Genomic DNA, 23,180 nt, shown 5'->3' on the forward strand with positions numbered 1-23,180 from the left:
CCCCGAGAATTCGAGGAATTTGAGGAGACTGTAAAGATTGTTGGGCGGAGGGAAAGGGCAGTGTCAAATTTAATGAGGTGGCGGAGGATGATGGTAGAATTGTTGGGGACGTTGAGCCCATTTTTTGCGGGTTTGGATGGGTGGATTCGGCAGGCTCGCCACCCCACTCTCACTTCTCCGTCAGCCGTCACTCTAGGGAGTCGTCTACCAGCCGCTTCTCCGGCTCCCTCAAGCCTGGATCGAGGGAGATCAACCCAAACGACGGCGGATCGGGTGGGAATAGGCACCCTAGCCATAAGGGCCAAAAACTGTGGAAAGAGTGTGACGTGATTGAGGAGGAAGGATTGCTGGAAGACCCAGAGTCACGAAAGCCCCTTCCCAGGCGGTGCTATTTTCTTGCCTTCGTTGTGGGATTTTTCTCGTTTGGTGATTCCGTTATTTGCTGGTTATCACGAAAGAGTGTAGTTTCATGAATCACCATGGTGATTCCGTTAACCAGCAGATAACTAGTTTGCCGGATTCCAGCCACTTCTTTTGCAGATTTTTGTTTTTCTCCCCAATTCAGTGTAAAATTTTTGTTTTACCCCATTAGATGAAAATTTTTCATATTTCTTTATTTTAATGTAGGACATGACTTGTACTTCCATTCTTGCCCCTGGTTAGGTAGCATTTTTTCATGTCGGGAAAGGTTTAGTGGGTGGCACCACCGTACAAGGATTTAATTGGACAATAAATTTAAGTTGAAGGACTAAATTAGACTAAAAAAACATTGAGGGATGAAATTGGCATAAGTAAAATAGTTCGAGGACTAAAATGACGATTTTTCCAATGAAAAAGTCACAAGAAAACATATAAACTTTTTGGAAGCAACAAATCTCAAGATTTGAGCTCATCAAACAAAGTCAACTAAAACCAGTACTGTACAGCATACTGCAGCTTCAGTTACAGATGATAGATAAACCTAAGCAGTTGTTTTCACCTCAGGAGCTGCACCACTTGAGTGAATTTCATAACCTCCTGGGCTCAACATGCACCTACTTGCGTCCAGTCAGTTTTTGTCGTTCAAATTTAACACATCCTTCTTTTAAAGCAAAAACCGTGTGATCTTCCCCTATTCCAATGCAATCATCAGGCTGGAATTCCCCTTCGCAGAACAATGATATTTCCTAGGATCACCTTCTGCCATTATCAAAAGGTTCCAATCAAAATATGAATGAATGAATCACGAGGCTATGTACAGCTAGCAACAATTCAGTCATTTACGCCAAACAAAGTGATATGACCTCTCCACCAAGATTTTTGGGTTTAGAATGGTTGATCCAGCATCTCTTTTTGGTAGCCCATTGCCTGAACGCCAAGCTTAAGCCGTCTCAAGATGCATCTATAATTTGCATATACATTAATCATTTCTCAATCCCCAAAGCACATATCAACATTTGAGATAGTGTTAAACCAGACCACTAACAAGTAAGGTGAAAATTTTACCAGTTGCAGACTGTAGATAGGAGTAAAGGTGATTACTTCTCTGGTGGTCTACCTCCTAAACAGAGATCCAGTAATGTTCATCATATTTCTAACTGAACGGGGAGCAAAAACCTGACGCCAAAAAGGAGCTCGTTCAGACAGATTTAAAAGATCATCACAACGTACTCCTGAATGGTAAAGCTACAAGCCCAAGAGAAATGAAAGCGCATCAATTCCTGCATAGAAAATCATGGATACAAGGAACCAGTTGCAAAGAAACTCGAGACAAAATTAATTGGCAAAATGCCAACTAACTCCATTCGGGATCCACAATACAGGCTAATCAAGATCTGCAACAGACATTAACGTAAGTTTTGAACAAACATTCGAAACTAAATCAAAAGACTGAGGCTCCTTTAGCGTGTAGAGTGTTTGAACATCTCTCTCTCTTAAAGTTCCCTAAACAGGTTTTTAATTTCACATATATTTTTTTTGTTTTTAAATTATTGCAGTTAATTAAGCTTTTCGGAAAACAACCATCCAAATGATGAATGATGATGATTTCTAAGGAAAATGATGTGCGAATAAGAAGGACTTCTAAGGTAAATAATCCTTTCATATCCCCTCATCAGTCATCACTAGTCTCTGCAGTTTACACAGCCCATCTCCATTAAACTGTCAACAGCATCAAACGCATGGTTTCAAATGCAACCTTTCTAGCTAAGATAGGCATCACCTCCAAGGGCAAAAAAGCACATAACTTTCTAGATTCTAAAAATTTTTACACTTGAGACTTGCAAGAATCTAAAAATATAAACAACCATAGGACTTGTCAGCGGCGGTTCGGCTCCAGGACGGATTTAACTTGAGGTGAACTAGGTTTTAACAGCTTTTGGACGGCAGAAAATAACCTCCACCTTATTTATTCCAGCAAAAACCTTGGCTTGAAAGCTTTTGCCATCAGGAGCATCGGCACCCTGAGCTCGAAAAGTTATATTGTACATGTAACCAGAACAAGAGTATCCAGTTACCCGCTCAATATGCAAAAACTGGTATCCTGGTTGCTTCCGCAAGAGTGATTCATAGAATTTAGAAACTCAACAATAAGAAGGTGAAAAAAAAAATAGACAAAGAAACACAAAAATTGCAAATGGAACGCACCTCCTCCAGGGCCCTAGTAGCCAACTGGATGAGTTCTTGATGCAGTTCAGGGTTTTTCAAATAAGAGGTGATTGGCCTAACGAGAAGGTACGGAGAAGGACCTGGATATGTAACCACATCAAATCCCTGTTCATGCATCATACATCCAAGTTAATAAGGCAAGTAAAACACAAATGAAATAATACATTTACTATTACTTATATACAGAAAAATATAATTATAAAGGGAAAACTCATGAGTCCTATTGAGAGTCTCTCTTCGGTCGGTACACGAACTACAAAAAGTTTTGCTAACGTGCATCTAATGGAACTGATTTCGGGAGGGCATATCATACTAATATGCAAAGACAAAGTAATAAAACAGATAGACCCTAATTAAAAAAAAGTAAAAAAAGGAAATTCAAAATAAACCGACAAAGGAGGACTGGGATTGATCTACTAACCTCACTTTCTCGACACTCTACCACGTATTTTTCCCATAAATTAGGATCTACATCGTGGACGAAGAAAGACTTGACAACATCGTCAACCCCACCAATTGCACCAAGGTTAGATGGAAAAGAGGGCACCGACTTGCAATACTCCTGAAGTTCCTCCCGAATTTGCTCCCTTGATTTGTGGCTGAGGTCCCCATTCCTCTCTTTCCAGCCCTCCAAGTCAAACTCCTTCGCTTCCTTCTTTCTACGATCCAACCATTCCTTCCACACTTTTGCCTTCCGATACTCCTCCTCCACCGCCTCCTCAACAATTGCAGGCAACTTCTCTAACTTTCGCTTCTTCCGGACATTCTCCAACCTGCCATCTTTGTCGCTATCACTGCGACTGTCACTGCCCTCCTTGTTGCTGCAGCTTCCCTCTTGGCTGCTGTAGAAAATTTTTTCTATTTTTTATTAACATATTTTTTAATCACCTTATAATTTCGCATATGTCAAATTGCTATGATACAAAAAGTATGCTTTTCCACTAGTTGTTGTAATGTGTTATAATACATGTTAAATTAAAGTATGTAATAACACATACTTATATAATTTGCCCTCCTTGTCGCTACTGCTTCTCTCTTGGCTGTCATTGCCACTGCCCTCCTTGTCGGAGCCGTCGATACTTTCCAAGGCAGGCTCTCTTTGTCGTTGTTGTTGCTCTTTTGAGAGCAGATCTCTTGGCTTTTGACATACAAGACAAGCTGCGACTCCATACCAGGATGCTCGGGGATCATGCCTTTCATTCCAGGATGCTCGGGAGTCATGCCTTCATCACTACCGGAAGCCATAGCAAGGAAACCTAATTTCTTTTTGGAAGGACAAGGAAACCTAATTTCAATTTGAACATTGCCTTAAAATTGCTGATGTAATTCACATATGATGTGTAGGAAAAGTCTGAAGTAACTACTGTTACGGTAACGAAACTGTTTTTACCTGATATAACAGGTAAAAACACTTTTAGCGACCATTTGATTACCTGTTGTACTGGTTATCTAAATAAAATAATACCTAAAATTTTGGTTAGTAAGTTTTACATAAAAAATAGTAAGTTAACTCAATAAATTAGTAACTTTTATGTCTCAAAAAGTAAATTTGAATAAATAAGGAACTTACTTTTTTTTTGAAGTAAATTATTACTCTATATCCGAAACTTACTTTTTGGAGAGTAAGTTTAGTTCAAATAATAGTAAGTTTTTATAGATTAATAGTAAATATTGTTGATAGAATAGTAAATTTGGTTAATCATCAAAACTTACTAGTTTGTGGCATAAATTTACTATTTTACTTAAAGAAACTTATATGAAACAAGTATTAGGAAGTTTATTTGAAATCATGCTAAGATTTTTTTTATTAATAATTGAAGCTTAGTATTATAGTTAGTAATTACTCGTAATGTAAATGTATGATACACAATTTTACGTATCATTTATAAATGTTATATGTTTTAAGCATTTTAAATATACTATGAAAACTTTTTTATTTTTTTTGCATATGGCCTTATAAAATATGTAAGAATAATTTGTCATATTATAAATTTTGAATTATTTTTTAATTTGTGAAAGGTTAGAAAGTTTGGATGACAGTAACAACAAATCTTTCGAGTTATATGTAGAATTGCACTTATCTATACATCACAATTTCCATATATTGACACCTATGAATATAATAAAATGGTACACAATTTTCATACATTAATGCCTATGAATTTAATAAAATGGCAAAATCTTAATAAATTTATTTTCTGGGTCACAAGTATAAAAATTAAAGTTGTATTAACATAGCATAATCTTTGAAAATTGTAGTAAAATTACCCAAATGTTAGGTTCTGTGACTTTCAAACATACTTTGCATCATTTACATTATGGATTTGTATCCATATGTTTTCTATCAAACTCTTTTTTTATTGGCAAATGGTATGTAAATTATTATAAAATGTCATTTTATAATAATCGTAATTTTTTATAGATGAATTTTATGTAAACTGTTAAAATTATAAATTCACAAACGACGACTAAATCTGACTACTTTATGGCATATATTAGTCTAAATAACTAAAAAATTACTATAATCATGTGCACGTTGATTGTTGAATTGAAATTTCCTTTATTACTAGTACAAGTTCTTCTAATCAAAGCAAAATAAAATCAAATATCTTTTCCTTTTGTATGCAGTAGTTATGCTTAATAGAAAATTATTAACCCATTTTTACAATACATAATTTCTCCTAAAATTAATAACATTTTCCATGACCTCTAACCTTGTCAATAATACTAACCACCGACATGTAGATAATCTTAAAAGCAAAAGCCATCAATATGACAAAAAAAGAATGTTTTCATGCTGAACGAAAAAAATTGTGATTCTATATAGAATCGAAGAAATTCATTATGAATGAGAATGAATTGCAAAGTTATCACATTTCTAATTTCATATGCATCCAGAATTTCACGCAGCATTAGTTTAGAAGAACTTTCTTTTTTCACACTAAGGAACCAATCCCAGTCTCTACGTCTCTTTTATTTTTTCTTTAACCATTAAATGGAGTCAAAGTTGTTAGCAGTAAAATACTAAATAAATTTAATTCCATTTCAAACTCTAGTTAATTGTATACTAATATTTTACACCACAATCAATTGAGCACCAATTTTCTTTTTTTTTTTTTTCAAGTAGCTATTATTTATTTTGTTACTTATGTTAACTATTTACATATAAAATAATAGCAATAAAATGCCAATCCTCGGATCAATGGAAATTCAATTATTGTTAATAAAACTAATTTTGCATTGATAAAAATTAGTCTACAGAATGAAAAGTCAATGGCAAAAATTGCTAAAATATAGCAATTTTTAATTATGGGAAAATAAACAACTAAGTTCCCAAAATATTTCACTTTTATTGTTTAAAAAATCTCAACTTGTTGACTAAATTCAAAATAATTCTATTGTCAAAAATATTTTTTCTCAAATTAACTTTCATGATTAGATGTGAGATACAAATATGGTAAAATATCCCTCATACGTATGTCATGGATATTTCAGACTTTTAGTAAAAAAATTTTTGTTGTTAAAATAACATTGTATCATAGTGTACTAATTATTTTAGGACCATTTTATACGTGAACTAGATTTAATTTAAATTCTACAATAGATTATATATGCATTTGATTTTCATTTATAATTCTTGGATCCTATTCTTATGAACAATCTCCCAAGAAAAAAAAATCCAGATCATACTGATTTTCTTATATTAATTGTTATACATTTTGTCATTTTTATTATTATATTATTTCTCATTTTGTTTAAACTTTTACTCTTATTATTTCTTGTGTCTCAGATGTAAATTTATTAAAACTTTATCATCTTATTATATTCATAGGTGTTAAATTATAAAGTTTTGACATATAAACAAGTAATATTCTATATATAACTAGGAAGATTTGTTGTTATTGTTATCCAAACTTTCAAACTTTTCAAAAATTGAAAATGATTAAAAACTTATAATACGACAAAATTTTATTACATATTTACAAGAATATGTGAAAAGTCAAACTATTTGTCATAGTATTTTAAAATATATAAATAAAATTTTTTTAAATTATACTTATAATCATGTATTATACAGGTATATTATGAGTACTTACTAACTAAGGTACTAAGAATTAATCATTAATAAAACATCTTATCGTTATTTCAAATAAATTTCCTAATACTAGTTGAAATATGTTTTAAAGTAAAATAGTACATGTGTCCCATAAATCAGAAGTTTTGATTATTAATCAATTTTATCATGTTATCAGTAAGAATTACTATTTATGTATAAAAACTCACTATTACTTGAATTAAACTTACTCTCTAAAAAGTAAGTTTGGAATATAAAATAGTAATTTATTTATTTAAAAAGTAAGTTTAATATTTATTCCAATTTACCTTTTGAAGTGTAAAAGTTACTAATTTATTACTGTTAACTTACTATTTTAGATGGAAAACTTACTTTCTTATTTTCAAAGTGTTATCCTATTTAGGTGGATAGGCCTATCAAATAATCAAATGGTCGCTAAAAGTAAATAAAAAATAAATCGAAAATGGTCATATAAGTGTTATCCTATTTATGTCTCAAAAAGTAAATCGAAATAAAAATGAAAGTTACTTTTTTAAAAAAATAAATTACTACTTTATATTCGAAACTTACTTTTTGGAGAGTAAGTTAAGTTCAAATAATAGTAAGTTTTTATAGATTAATAGTAAATCTTGTTGATAGAATAGTAAATTTGGTTAATCATCACAACTTACTAGTTTGTGGCATAAATTTACCATTTTACTTAAAAAAATTTATATGAAACAAGTATTAGGAAGTTTATTTAAAATAATGCTAAGATTTTTTTATTAATGATTTAAACTTAATATTATAGTTAGTAATTGTTGGTAACGTAATATATAATACATATTGTATGTATCCTTCATAAATGTTTTGTGTTTTAAGCATTTTAATAAATGTATGTATCATTTATAAATGTTATGTGTTTTAATAAATTTATTTTCTAGGTCACAAGTATAAAAGTTAAAGTTGTACTAATGTAGCATAATCTTTGAAAATTATAGTAAATTTACCCATATATTAAGTTTTGTGAGTTTCAAATATATTTTGTATCATTTACAATATGGATTTATATGCACATTTTTATCAAAATTATTTTTAATTGGCAAATAGTATGTAAATTATTATAAAATGTCATTTTATAATAATCATAATTTTTTATAGGTGAATGGTATATAAATTGCTAAAATTGTCAATTTATAAATGAGTAAATCTTACTACTTTATGGCATATATTAGTCTGATCAACTAAAAAATATTACCTTAATTAAGTGTACGTTGGTTGTTGATTTGAAAGTTGCACCCCTGTCACTATTTCATTATTACTACCACAAGTTTTTCTAATCAAAGTAAAACAAAATCAAATATCTATTCCGTTTATATGCAGTATTTATGTTTAGTAAAAAATTAATAAACCATGATTACATTTCATAATTTCTAATGAAATTAGTAACATTTTCTAAATAAATTAGAATAATTTGTAAAATATGTTATTTTTTTTACCAATATAATCAAAAGAAATTTGCACTCTTAAAAAGCAAATGGGAAGAAAGGACGATGGCATAAGTATAAATGTGAGCAACTATATACATATCACACCATGAGTTGAGGTTTGATTTGTTCAAAACAATAGTAATTTATTCATTAGTAGATATAAAATGCATATGGAAAATACAATTTCATATATACTAACCATTAACAAAATATGTAGTTTGAACACGATCAATTGAGCTCATATTTCATTTGTTTAGTTATCATTCATTTTGTTACTTAGGTTGAATATTTACATTTGAATAGAGTATTGATATCATAGTTTCAATTATTCCCAATGACACTAATTTTATGCTGATAAAAGCTGTTCTAGACAATTAAGTGTCAATGACAACAATTGCTAGAATATATTTTTTAATTTTTTTTTGAAAAATGACAAAAAAATTACACTTTTTTTTGTGAAAATATCAAATTGTTAATTCAATTCAAATTAATTTTATAATAAAAAATATTATTCCTCAAAATAGTTGCTCAATTCATATCTATGCCCGTACTAGTGTCGAATGGATAACTAAAATAGGAAATTGCAACAAAAAATAATGTTACAATAAAGGTGCAAATAGGTAGGACTTTTGCTAATTTAACCCAAAATGATAAAAAAGATAGGTTTTTTTGTAGTTTTGAATTCAAAAGTGTTATGGTTGTGATAGAATTCTTTGTTAAAATTTGAAACGGTTCAGAATTCCAGAGATAAGTGACAAGGTGATTTTTTACTTAAATATGGAAATTTTTTACTTTTAGTATTAGTAAGTTTAATTTAAACAAAAGTAAATTTTGTCAAATAATAAGTAAGTTAAATTACTCAAAGTGTAAATTTCTATTTCTGACTAAAACTTATCTTTCAGGCATATACTTACTAGTTTTAATTAAAAACTTACTAAAGTTAATATTAATTAGTTTAATATAATATTTAAAAAGTCGCTAAAAAACTTGATCTGTCACTAAAGGTAATAGAAATCTATAATAGCAGATTTCTCTAATATCGTTACCATAACTATAGGCACTGTAGCATTGTCCTGATGTGTAATATATAGGACATTGAAGGCGGTTTTCCAGTCTTTTACCAAAACCTAGGGTTTGCAAGCTCGGTAATTATAGAATTACCACTAATTTCAAAATAAATTTGGAAATTTGAAATTAGTAATTTGGCAATTCGGACCAAATGTGAAAAATAATATAATTCAAATTAGACATGGAAAATGTACTGATATCTCGAATTGGGAAGTTATCGATTTCAAATTTAATAAATTATTAAAATTAATTAATATATAAAATTCATATTTGTATTTTTTATACGTGAATCCTATAATGACATGTCAAAAATATATATTACAATGTTATATAAATTTACATATGTGTAAAAACATGTCATTATATTAATGTTTTTTTCTATATATAAATCATGAGGAATGGGTTTGGTGTTAAAATTTTGTGTCACTTTTTGGTTTTTCAATTTTATCTCTATAAAAAAATAAGGATTTACTATGGATAACTATTTAATTTAGTAACTTCTAATAATTTCCACACTTAATAACTTCTATTTGTTTTTTATTTGTTTGTCAAAAAAATCATAACATATTTTTTTTGTTTTAAAAACTTCTATTGATTTTAATAAAAGCAACAACCTTGTTCGGATTGTAGTTTTTCACAAAAAAATTTTTATATTTTTATCGAGCATATTTTTCAATCATATTTTTACCTCATATATATCAAATCAATATAATATATTTCCTAAAATTTTTTTATTAATTTGCACACCCATAGAGTATGCTTTTGCTACTAGTTATTATAATGTGTTATAGTACATGTTGAATATATAATAACATATGCATACATACATATATACATATATGTATGTGTATGTGTATGTGTATGTATTAGTCTTTCGAAGTCAAATTCATTAACAATTTCGGAATTCAAATTCAATCGAAATCAAAACATTTAATCTGAAATCAAATTAGGTCAAAATCTTATGTGAGAAAATTTGTACCAAATTTAGTAAAGCTAAGATGGGTAAGATGACCCACGCTTGCCCAAGCTGACCTATTAAGATAACATGAATTGAGTTTGATGAATTGACATAAAGAAGGTCGAATGAACTAACCTTTTATCCTAAGATAAAGGAGGTCGAATGAACTGACCTTCTGTTCAGCTCTTGAATATGATCGCTGAAGAGGTGTTTTCTGTCCCGCTGAAGTGACTCTCCCGGACTGGAAAAACCTCCTATCCTTGACAGGTCACCGCGACGAGGTCACCTGTTTAATTAACAAGAGGCGGCTAAATCCCCCAGGGTAACTCCGAAACTTTAGTTAGTTCGGTAGTGAAGAAGTAAAATAGCAATTGAGAGAATCAGTATAATGTTACCCGAAATTGGTCATCCCCTTTCTCAGTGGATACGTTGGGTATTTATAGGGGACTGATTGGGAAGAGGGACTGCCAGCACAGGTCCCCAGAGATTTGTCCTAGATAGTGTATCAAGTTGATTTGACTGGTCTCTGTGGGAAGCTGCGTCAGGACAGTGGTCAGGTTCAGACTGCAGGTGTCAGAGCAGCTTTCCGTCAATCAGACAGCATGTGTCAGGGGTCACACCCCACCTTTTACAGTTGTCAGATGCCCAGACGTCACCTCGGCTAATGACCTGAAGATCCCAGCCGAGGTGATAATTGGGTCGATACCACCTCACTAGATAGTGGGCTGAGGCGGCACTTCTGGAAGCATCACAGGGTGAGGCCCCGGGCTATCCGGGCCGAAACAACCATCCTCACTAAGCCCTCCAAGTTTCGAGAAGGGCGAGATCGTTGTTTCCCGAGGTCGTCCCTTCCCGAGGGTAACGAGTGTGTAGAACACGGAACACAGCAAGGACACGTCATGACTGTGTGGATGGGACTGGGAGAGAGGTGAAACGATGGCTATCAGCTTTAACGTGGGATCCATGAAATCAATTGTCAGATGAACAGTATCTTCATTAATGAGGGGAGAGAGAAGGGGCATTCTAGGGAATCCCAAAGGTGCCGCCCTTTCGGTCTCACCCTGTTGCCTATAAATAGGGGTTCCTTTTTACCGTTTCTATTCACCAGAAATCTTGAATCACCCCAGAGCCCTGTTCCTGTGTTTTTTCACTTCGGCAATTCCTCTAAACCACATCTTCTAAGTAAGTATTCTTTCTATACTAATGGCTAGAACAGCTCGCACACACAAAGAGACAGTGAGGCCCGACTTTACCGAGGCACAGAGGCCCGACCCCTCCAAGGAGAGAACTGCGTCCGATGTTGGGGAAGGAGGTGCTGAGGCGTCTCACCGAGCCGGGACATCTGAAGGGCAAAATGAGGAGATTGAGGTCGAGACCGAGGTCCTGTATAACGATGACCTCGGGAATGAGGTCCCTAGGGACGAGGGCGTACAGGAGCCATCATTCTCTCCGAATTTATCAACATTTAACTACGGCCAGATGCCGGCCTTCAGTAGTAACATGGGGCAAGCTTCGGTAGCCGAGGTGGTCCGCAAGTATCCATGGAGAAGGGACTATAGTATTTATCTGCCCCAACCACACCAGTCAGCCGCACTGCCACCGAAGGGTAGGGTGGCCATCTACGTGGATCAACTGGAGGCCGAGTTTAGAGTGCCAACAACGAGATTTCTCCAGGACTGCCTGAGGTACTGGGGGTGAGAATCACTCAACTCACCCTTAATGCAATTTGCGTCCTCGTCGGCTTTCAGTTACTCTGTCGACATCAAGAGATAGAGCCCACAGTCAAATTCTTCTGCCGTTGTTACTCGCTTAAAAACAGCGGGAGCGAGAAGGGTTGGTTTTATTTCGGAAATAAGGTTCCGAAATTGGTGGAAGACTCCCCGAGCTCAATAAAGGAATGGAAAAATAACTTCATCTTTGTCCCGGCCGAGGACTTACTTCGGGGGTTTTGGTGGAGGTCTCCCACCTCGGTCAAAGAGACATCCCCGGGCAAACTGGAAGAACGCAACTTCAAGAAGCTAACGGGGTCGGGCCTCAGGATTAATTGTTGGGACTTTCCCGAAGTGGTGCTTGTAGAAGGCGGGATCAGCCGAGTCTTGATCAGCTCGGACCACCCCGTCTTTTTCTCTACTAGGTTTCAAAAACCTTGTACTTTTCCATTTCCCTTTTTTGTTTATCCTCCTTGAATTCTAACTAACTCTTTTTCACCCTTTGCAGTGGTGAGGGTTTCTAACCTGATAACCTCGGGAGACGTCGAGGTGGTGAAGAGGCCACCCAAGAAGCGCAAGGATGCTGCTGAGCCCTCCACTAGGCCAGCTAAGAAATCCACCGCGGCGACGGGTGACCACGAGCCTCCCGTGGTGATCGTGGGCGCAGGCTCACGCACCTCGGGCACGCCTGGGAGGTCCAGAGCCTCTGCCATCCCGGTGGGGATTCCTTTCCGTGGAGTCACAATAGCCTCCCCACCTCGGGGTCAAGGTGTGACTGTGATCCCGGATAACCCCGTCACGGGATTTTCGTTGTTCAACCTACATCATGTGCCATCGAAGGAGGCCGAGGAGGATAAGAGGCACTCCGGGGCACATTGGTGTCCGGAGTGGGAGATCAACGTCAATGACCGCTGCAAAAACTCTCTGGTCGTGCACGAACTCCTTGTGGACTCGGTGTTGCCGCGAGATAGTACTTATGCGAGGAAACTCACTCCTGCCGAACTGACGCAGAGCGCCTCGGTCTCCTGGGCCTCCACTACGGCCTTCTTTGCTGAGATGCTCCAACGTTACGGGGAGTTCATGCAAACCTATGAATCACCTACCGAGGTTCAGAAGAGGATTGCCGATCTGGAAAAGAAGCTGAGGGCAACTGAGCTGGAGCGAGACAAAGCCGAGGCGGCGAGGAAGAAGGCCGAAATCGGGAACAATTCCCTGATAACTGCCCTTGATGAGGAGAGAGAAAGAAGGGCCCAAGAAGAATAGTAGACCAAGGAGGCAATAGACAAGGCCGGGGTCACTGCCGTTGAGGCCTTCCGGAAGTCGGAGTCCTTCACTCACGACCTCGGCGAACTCACACGCCCAAGCTTTATGTTAGGCTACACATTGGCTGTTAACGATGCGATGCCCTTTCTTTCTTCTGAGCAGCTGGAGTCCCTTCAAAGCGCTCCTTACTACAACGAAGATGCCAAGGAACTGTGCGACCGCATAGCCGAGGGCATCCAGGCTGGAAAAGACCTAGCCGAGGTTCGTGCTAAGTTCAACAAATGGCTTCAGGAGTTTGAGTTAGATGGTGATGCGCTTGAAGGGGACCAGGCCGGCTGAGGAGCTGAAGGGCAGCAAGACGCCGAGGCGGGGGGTGAGACCATGGGGGAACAGGACCCCGGGGTAGGGAGTGCTTAAAAGCACTTGTTTTTGTAATTGCAGGCCGAGGGACCTCGGTCTTCTACTTTTTGTACTTGTGCTTCAATATAACTGATCTACTTTTAAATTCTTTTTCATTGAGCTCGGTTTTTCTTCTCTTTTCTTCTCTTTACTGCTACTTTGTCCCCTTATTTTTCACTTACAATAAAATGAAACTAAGTGAGAAATAACTCGAAGAACTGAAATTTAAAAGCACGTACCCTTCAAGGGTAATACAATTTAAGATTTTCAGCATGCCAGGTTCGGGGCACCCGAGAGCCATCTCGGTATGCCAATTTACAATATCCATTTTGGCTGGATTCAACAACACGGTATGGTCCCTCCCACTTGGGATTTAGTTTACCCTGAGGCTCAGCTCGGCTAACCGAGTTCTTCCGGAGCACAAGGTCTCCCGGATTGAATCGCAAGTGTTTGACCCGAGCATTGTAATAACCAGTTAGAATATTTTTATAAAGAGCAACTTTGGCCACAGCCATATCACGTTTCTCTTCGGCGAGATCGAGGTCAACTCGCCGTTCCTCTTCGTTGACTTCGGCGGCATATGCTGCCATTCGTGGACTCGGGGTAATGAATTCGGTTGGGACAACAGCTTCGGACCCGTAAGTCAAAGAAAATGGGGTTTCTTGAGTTGCTGACCTCGGGGTGGTTCGGTAGGACCACAGCACGCTGGGGAGCTCTTCCATCCATGATGACCCAACCCGGTGTAACCTGGTTTTAAGACCATGAAGGAGAGTGCGGTTGAAGTTTTCAACTTGTCCATTGGCCTGGGGGTGTCCAACCGAAGTGAAATGCTGTTTGATCCCCAAGTTTTCACACCACGTTTTGAAAGGATTATCCGCGAACTGCCTGCCGTTATCTGAGATGACCACCCGGGGTAGGCTGAAGCGGCAAACCACATTCTTCCAAAAGAATTTTTGGACCGCTGACCCAGTGATACTCCTCAGAAGCTCTGCCTTGACCCATTTGGTGAAGTAATCTACTGCCACCACCACGTAGGCGTAATTGCCTGGGGCTCTGGGGAATCGACCGATTATGTCAATTTTTCATTGCTCGAACGGCCATGGCGAGGTGATGAGAATCATAAGATTAGTCGGCTGGTGGTGCTCAGGGACGTGGTGCTGGCAAGAAGGACAGTTAAGGACCATGACCTGGACATCTACCCTCATGGTGGGCCAGAAATACCCAAGCAACAAAGCTTTTTTGACAAACATCCTATAGCCGACGTGAGCACCACAAAGTCCCTCGTGTATGTCTTGCAGGATCCTCTCGCCCTCTTCGGGCGTAATGCACCGCAGCCATGGGCCGAGGTATGATCTCTTGTATAAGAGATTTTGTCGAAGAACGTACCGAGCTGCTTTACGTTGCAGCTTTCTCGACTCAGGTCGGTCTTCTGGGAGCTCTCCCTGGCTGAGAAATCGAACCAAGGGCCCCATCCACGTGTCCCCAGGATAGATGGGATACACGACCTCTCCTTCGTACCCCGGCTCGGCTAAGACTTCCACGAGAACCGTCTTGTTTAAATCAGAAAAAGAAATAGAAGCGAGCCGGGAGAGGGCATCAGCCCTCCTGTTCTGTGACCGCGGTATTCTTTGGATTTCAAAAGATTCGAAATGTGCCACCAACTGGAGGACCTTGGAGACGTAGCGATGCATCACCTCTTCCCTGGTCTCGTATTCGCCCAGTATCTGACACACGACGAGTTGGGAATCACTGTAGACCAAGATGTGCGCAGCCCCGAGCTTACGAGCCAGTTGCAAGCCGACAATGACTGTTTCGTATTCGGCCTCATTGTTAGAAACAGCGAAGTCAAATCTCAAGGCATATGAGCATATTTCTCCTTGGGGGTTTTCGAGGAGCAAGCCTGCCCCACTACCCTCACTATTGGACGAGCCGTCCACATGCAAAATCCACCGTTGCGGCTCGGTGGTAGCCGGGGTGGTATTCTGGGTGGCCTCCTTCATCCCATCAAAAGTGAGCTCGGCTAGGAAATTCGCGAGGGCCTGTGCCTTGATTGCGGCACGAGACTCGTAAGACAGGTCGTACTCCCCCATCTCGATGGCCCATTTAGTAAGACGTCCGAAAGCCTCCGGCCGTGATAAAACTTGCCTGAAGGGCTGGTCAGTTCTAAGACAAATGTGGTGAGCTAAAAAGTAGGGCTTGAGCTTGTGGGCTGCGTGGATTAAAGCCAGCACGAGCTTCTCCGCCTGACTGTATCTGGTCTCCGGATCTCGGAGGACTCGGCTGACGTAGTAAACTGGCCTTTGTACACCTTCCTCCCTTATCAATACGGCGCTTACGGCTTCGACGGCGGCAGACAGGTACAAAAACAACTTGTCCCCTGGCCGAGGCCAGGTAAGTGTTGGGAGGTGGTGAAGGTACTCCTTCAATTGCTCGAAGGCCTGTTGACATTCCTCAGTCCAGGAGAAACTATCGGCATTTTTTAGAACCTTGAAAAAGGGCAACGCCTTGGAAGTTGATTGCGACAAGAACCGGTTCAGGGCGGCCAACCGCCCTCTTAGCCTCTGGACGTCGCGGACGCACCGAGGTGGAGACATTTCTTGGATTGCTTTTACCTTATCCGGATTTGCTTCGATGCCTCGCCTTGAGACGAGGTAACCCAAGAACTTTTCCGAGATGACCCCAAAAACGCACTTTTTGGGGTTTAACATCATTCGCGTCTTCCGAAGGACCGTGAGAACCTCTTTCAGGTCGGAAAGAAAAGTGGAGGTCGTCTGGCTTTTAAAAAGGATATCATCTACGTAGGCCTCGACATTTCGGCCGATCTGAGATTTGAAGGCCTGGTTAACCAGGCGTTGATATGTGGCTCCGGCATTCTTCAACCCGAAAGGCATGGTGGTGTAGCAATATGTGCCTTGGTCAGTGTAGAAGCCATCTTCTCCTGGTCTTCTTGACTCATGCCTATCTGGTGATACCCCTTGAAGGCGTCAAGAAAACAGAGGACCTCATAACCCATTGTCGAGTCCACCAAGGTGTCGACCTTGGGCAATGGGTAGCAATCCTTGGGACAAGTTTTGTTGAGGTCGGTAAAGTCGACGCACATTCTCCAAAACCCGGTGTACTTCTTGACCATGACCGGGTTGGATAACCAGGTCGGATATTGGACCTCCCGGATTATCTTTGCAGGTAGGAGCTTGTCCACTTTTTCATCGACAGCTCGGCTGCGCTCAGGGCCGAGATGTCTTCTTTTCTGTTTGACCGGGCGGACTTGGGGATCGACGTTCAGCTCATGTATCATGAAGTGATGCGGGACTCCTTAGACCTCTTCTACGGCCCAAGTGAAGACGTCCCGGTATTCTCTAAGGAGGTCCACCATATCTCTTTTAATTGGGACAGGCAATGCCGACGCGGACCGTCCGATCCGGCCTCGTGGGGTCCAAGGAGATTTCCTCCACCTCGTCTCCAGTCTCCAGTCTCGGAATCTTCTCAACTTGCTGAGGATCGAGGCAATCTATCGAAAGAATATTTGACCTCTTCTCGGATCTCACACCGGAGGCCGATGGGGAGACTGCTTGTAGAGTGGCGAGGTAGCACTCTCGGGGCAGCGCAGATGTGGCTGCTGATCTCGGCAACCCCCGCAGAGGTAGGAAACTTAAATCTCAGGTGGTAGGTGTAGTATACCGCCCACAAAACATTAAGCGTGGGCCGACCTAGGAGTAGGTTGTACGGGGAGTCGGCCTTAACCACTAAAAAGTTAACAGGGATAGTTCGGCAACCGGGGTGATGCCCCACTGTCACTGTCAGGGTCACCATCCCTTCGGAATGGACAACGTGTCCCCCGAATCCTACAAGAGGGGTTCGCACCGGGGTCATATGTTCTCTAACCAGCTTGAGACTCTCAAAAGTGCGGAGGTACATGACATCTACTGAACTCCCTGGGTCGATGTAGACCTTTTTCACAATGTAATTGTTGGTGAGCACTTCAATCACCAAAGTCTCGTGACTACTAGAGGCAGTAGGGACAGGGTCGCTGGGCCCGTAAGAGATCACCTCAGACAGACGAGAGCTTGGCTCGGCCTGATCCGGGTTGGCTTGCCTGTAGGTCCTCTTCCGGGAGTTCTGGCTATCCCCTCCCGTCGGACCCTCGGCAATAGTGTTGATGATTCCAGCAATGTTTGGCCCATATCCTAACCCCTGACCTGAAGATCCGTCTCGGGGAGGCCTTTTTGTCTCCCTAGAATCCTCAAGGGGTCGGCAGCTGCTTCTTGATGTCCGCCTTTCATCTCGGCGTTGGTCACCTCGTCCATCACGTCGGGGTTCATATCGATGACCTCCCCCTCGACGGATGAACTGCTTTAAGTGTCCCTGCCTGATGAGGTTCTCAATCTCCCTTTTGAGGTCATTGCAGTCCTCCGTCTCTTGCCCGATGTCTCGGTGATACAAGCAGTAGAGGTTCGAGTTCCTCTTGTCTCGGCTGCCGAGCATCTTCGGAGGTGCCTTCCCGAGGTTGTTCTGTTCCATTACGGACAATACCCGGGATCGGGTGGTGTTCAGGGGAGTTAACTCGGACTCGGGGATGGATGACTTCCCCTTGAAAATCCTGTCAAACACGCTACGGCGGTCTCGGTTAGGACTTTGGAAGCCACTCTCGGTCCCCACTTCACTTCGGCCAAGATCTTTTCCCCTTCGGGGGTCAGCCCTCGGGCGAGCGGATTGGACCTCTTTCTTCATGCGGTTGAGGTCTCCGGCCTATATGCCCTTCTCGACTTTCAACCACAGTTCGTGGAGCGTGCGGGGATACTTCTTGTGAATCCCCATGTTGAATACCTCGGCAACGAGCCCATGGGTAAAAGCAGCGATGGTGACCTGCTCATTGGGGTCAGGTATATGCACACTTTGTTCATGGAATCTCTGGACGTACGACCGAAGTGACTCCCCCGGATTCTGTTACATATTCAGCAGATAAGCCGAGATTCTGGTCGTAGGTCGGGAGGATACAAACCGATGGAGAAATCTCTCCACTAATTCCCCCAGGGTTGAGATGCTCCTAGGTTCTAATCTCTGGAACCATTTTCGAGCTCTCCCCTGGAGAAACACTGGAAAAGCCCGGCAAATGACGGGGTCAGGGATGCAGTATAAGCGGAAGGCTGAGATGAAGGCGTGGATGTGATCCTCGGGATCACCTCGGCCCGTCATAAGATTGTATCGAAGGGAGTTTGAAGTTTGGAGGAAGTCTTTCCTCATTGATATCATCAGTGAAAGGTGGAGCCCTCATATAATCCACCACAGGTCTTCCCAAGGGCCGAGGTTCCTCCTCAAGTCGTCGTCCCAAGAGCCCTCGGGAGAACGCCTTGGTCAGGGAGGCTACCTTAGAGGTGGCCTTAGAGAATTCCCGTTTTGAAGCACTTCGGATTAGGCGCCTTCCATCCGACTCTTCAGACGATTCCTCAGGAGATCCATCTGACTTCTTTTTAAAGGACTCAGCCTTCTGTTTGCCTTGCCTCTTAAGGTACCTCCCCAACTCCTCAAAGATGTTGGGGTTCTCGGTCACAAACTCGACCATACGGGTTATGGCTTCTTCGTTTGCGGGCTGAGTCCTCGGGGACTCCTGTACTTCGGAAATATCTTCCTGCTGGGCTGCATTACTCTGCTCAACTCCAATAGTGAGAGCTTTCCTGCTTCTAGAACGCGTAGGTTTCATATCCTAATGTCTTCGCGTTCCCACAGACGGCGCCAATTGAAAAGGTATTTTCTGTCCCGCTGAAGTGACTCTCCCGGACTGGAAAAACCTCCTATCCTTGACAGGTCACCGCGACGAGGTCACCTGTTTAATTAACAAGAGGGGGCTAAATCCCCCAGGGTAACTCTTAAACTTTAGTTAGTTTGGTATTGAAGAAGTAAAATAGCAATTGAGAGAATCAGTATAATGTTACCCGAAATTGGTCATCCCCTTTCTCAGTTGATACGTTGGGTATTTATAGGGGACTGATTGGGAAGAGGGACTGCCAGCACAGGTCCCCAGAGATTTGTCCTGCATAGTGTATCAAGTTGATTTGACTGGTCTTTGTGGGAAGCTGCGTCAGGACAGTGGTCAGATTCAGACCGCAGGTGTCAGAGCAACTTTTCGTCAATCAGACAGCATGTGTCAGGGGTCAGACCCCACCTTTTACAGTTGTCAGATGCCCAGACGTCACCTCGGCTAATGACCTGAAGATCCCAGCCGAGGTGATAATTGGGTCGATACCACCTCGCTAGATAGTGGGCTGAGGTGGCACTTCTGGAAGCATCATAGGGTGAGGCCCCAGGCTATCCGGGCCGAAACAACCATCCTCAATCGCTATTTCAAAGGATACAGAAATTCCATAAGAGAATAGCCTAGCTTGATCTAGGATTCAAGGTATCTCGATTTAGAGTCTAGTCCGGGGTCCTGGTCCGAGGTGACATTCCCAAGGTCTAGGCCTCCAAGTCCCCTCTATCAAGTCAAATTCCCCTAGGATATGTCAGAATCCTTTGAGGTCTAGTCCTTAGGTCAGTTCAAATTCCCTCAAGGTCTAGTTCCTGGGGTCAGGAAACTGTCAGATTCCTTCGAGGTCTAGTCCTTAGGTCAGTTCGACCCCGACGATCAAATTATATTTCTCCGGGGTCTTTCAGATTCCCTCAAGGTCTAGTTATTGGGGTCAATTTGACGATCAATTCAGATTTCGTACCACTGAGATATCGTAGCATGAATAGCCTCAAAGTTATCATTGCAATGAGAGAAGTATGTGTCAAAAGGTCGATCCCTTTTGTGGTATGTAGTTTGGGTATTTATAGGAAGGGATAATTGCAGAAACCTCCCCTGAAATTTTTGATATTTGCACTGTCCTCCCCTCTAGGTTTAGAAATTGCATTCACCTCCCCTGAATAGCAACAATTTGTTGCAGAAACCTTCCTAACAGCTTTTGTAGAAGTGAGATAAGAAATTTCTTCCAATTTTGCCCTCTTTTTGCTTGACAATTATTATTTGCTTGACAATTGCTTAACTAATTATCTAATTAATTAATAGTTAAACTAATTAACTATTAACTAATTATCCGATTAATTATTAACTAATTAACTAATTATCTAATTATCTAATTAACTAATTTCTATTTATCTAATTAACTAATTAACTAAAACTATTGTCTGTCCAAAACTAACAAACTATTTGCATGTTAAACTAATTAACTAATTAACTGCTTAACTAATTAACTAATTAATTAACTAACTAATTAACAAACTATTTGCATGTTAAACTATATGCAGTACGCATTAACTATTTAAAGTTTCGGCTCTTTATGGATATTTTACTTTCAAACATTTAATTTATGATAAAAACATCAATGTTTGTAAGTAAAATTTAAAAAGTATTACAGTAATATTCTTACAAAAAGAGAGAGGCATAGGGCCATAAATTAAATGTTTGAAAGTAAGAATATTGATATATTTTGTAACACTTTTTGAATTTTACTTACAAACATTGATATTTTTATTATAAATTAAATGTTTGAAAATAAAATACCTATAAAGAGCCGATACTTTAAATAGGTAATATGTACTGCATAAAGTTTAACATGCAAATAGTTTGTTAATTAGTTAGTTAATTAATTAGTTAATTAGTTAAGCAGTTAATTAGTTAATTAGTTTAACATGTAAATAGTTTGTTAGTTTCGGATAGACAACAGCTTTAGTTAATTAGTTAATTAGATAAACAGAAATTAGTTAATTAATTAATTAGATAATTAGTTAGTTAATTAGTTAAGTAGTTAATTAGTTAATTAGTTTAACATGCAAATAGTTTGTTAGTTTCGGACAGACAACAGTTTTAGTTAATTAGTTAACCAGTTAATTAGTTAATTAGTTTAACATGTAAATAGTTTGTTAGTTTCGGATAGACAACAACTTTAGTTAATTAGTTAATTAGTTAATTAGATAAACAAAAATTAGTTAATTAATTAATGGGATAATTAGTTAGTTAATTAGTTAAGCAGTTAATTAGTTAATTAGTTTAACATGCAAATAGTTTGTTAGTTTAGGATAGACAATAGCTTTAGTTAATTAGTTAATTAGTTAAGCAGTTAATTAGTTTAACATGCAAATAGTTTGTTAGTTTCGGATAAACAACAACTTTAGTTAATTAGTTAATTAGATAAACAAAAATTAGTTAATTAGTTAATTAATTAATTAGATAATTACGTAGTTAATTAGTTAATTAGATAAACAAAAATTAGTTAATTAGTTAATTAATTAATTAGATAATTACGTAGTTAATTAGTTAAGCAGCTAATTAGTTAATTAGTTTAGCATGCAAATAGTTTATTAGTTTCGGACAGTCAACAGTTTTAGTTAATTAGTTAATTAGATAAATAGAGATTAGTTAATTAGATAAACAGAAATTAGTTAATTAGTTAATAGTTAATTAGTTTAATTATACAGAGATAGTTTGATTAGTTAATAACTATTAACAATTAGATAATTAGTTAATTAGTTAATAGTTAATTAGATAATTAGTTATTAATTAGTTAGATTATTAGTTATTTAGTTAATTAGTTAATTAGTTAAACTATGCATAAATAGTTAATTTAGTGTAATTTTTATTAACAAATATTTTGTTGGGTTTGATGAAAGTACTCATCACATTCATTTGGTAAAATTAAATCATGTCAGTGGTACTTTAGTAAATTGTCCCACTTTTGCCTATTAAATTGCCTCCAACTTTTGATAGGGGAGGTTAGTGCTATTTCAAAATTGATAGGGGAAGTCAATGCTATTACTATAAAAGTCAGGGGAGGTTTCTGCAATTATCCCTTATAGGAATCCATGTATCATTTCTCTCATTCCTAAGATAGAATTACCTACTGATCTGAAACATTACAGGCCAATCAGTCTTTGCAATGTTCTATACAAAGTCATATAAAAAATTCTAGCTAATAGGCTGAAACCCGTCCTTGAACATTACATTAGCAAAAATCAATCTGTCTTCATTCCTAACAGACAGATTCTGGACAACAACATAATTATCTCCCATGAATGCCTGCATTTTCTTAAAAACAAGAGACAAGGCAATGATGGCTATACTGCAATCAAACTGGACATGTCCAAAGCTTCTGATAGGGTGGAGTGGGGTTATCTGAAAGCTGTGATGGAAAATATGGGGTTCAGTAAGGTGTGGGTGGAGTGGACTATGGAGAGTATCACCTCAGTGTCTTATTCCTTCAATATCAATGGAGAGACCAAGAAACATATGAATCCATCTAGAGGCATTAGGCAAGGTGATCCTCTGTCACCTTACCTGTTCCTATTGTGCTCTGAAGGTCTATCAAATATGTTAAGGAAAGCAGCAAGGCAGGGATTACTAAGTGGACTAAGGATTAGCAGACAAGGGCTAGCAATCACACATCTCTTTTTTGCTGATGACAACCTAATCTTTTGTAAAGCTGTGGGAGAAGAAATAAGGAAGCTAAGGGAAATTTTGGATCAATATGAAAGAGGGTTTGGCCAAATGATTAATTTGGAGAAATCTTCTATCTGTTTCAACAAGAACACTAATGAAAGGGATAAGGTGGAGACCTGTGAAC

General features: G+C 38.9%; 3 protein-coding genes across 3 annotated transcripts; all 3 read right to left on the minus strand.

The window, feature by feature from the left end:
* Nucleotides 1-1,250: 1,250 nt before the first annotated feature.
* LOC113759378 lies at nt 1,251-11,238 on the minus strand. The gene is made up of 7 exons (XM_027301943.1): nt 10,931-11,238; nt 10,691-10,780; nt 3,645-3,869; nt 3,068-3,488; nt 2,626-2,751; nt 1,486-1,596; nt 1,251-1,381 (listed from the first exon to the last, which is right to left on the minus strand). The coding sequence occupies exons 1-6, from the start codon at nt 11,236-11,238 to the stop codon at nt 1,534-1,536; spliced, it is 1,233 nt and encodes a 410-aa protein (XP_027157744.1). The 3' UTR covers nt 1,251-1,381; nt 1,486-1,533.
* Nucleotides 11,239-13,829: 2,591 nt separating this feature from the next.
* On the minus strand, nt 13,830-16,298 carry LOC113759379. The gene is made up of 2 exons (XM_027301945.1): nt 14,683-16,298; nt 13,830-14,640 (listed from the first exon to the last, which is right to left on the minus strand). The coding sequence occupies exons 1-2, from the start codon at nt 16,296-16,298 to the stop codon at nt 13,830-13,832; spliced, it is 2,427 nt and encodes an 808-aa protein (XP_027157746.1).
* Nucleotides 16,299-17,070: 772 nt separating this feature from the next.
* Nucleotides 17,071-18,315, minus strand: LOC113759380. Its single transcript, XM_027301946.1, has one exon. The coding sequence runs from the start codon at nt 18,313-18,315 to the stop codon at nt 17,071-17,073; it is 1,245 nt and encodes a 414-aa protein (XP_027157747.1).
* Nucleotides 18,316-23,180: the final 4,865 nt, after the last annotated feature.

This window comes from Coffea eugenioides, chromosome 2 (genome assembly GCF_003713205.1).
Source record: "Coffea eugenioides isolate CCC68of chromosome 2, Ceug_1.0, whole genome shotgun sequence".
Lineage (NCBI taxonomy): Eukaryota > Viridiplantae > Streptophyta > Magnoliopsida > Gentianales > Rubiaceae > Coffea > Coffea eugenioides.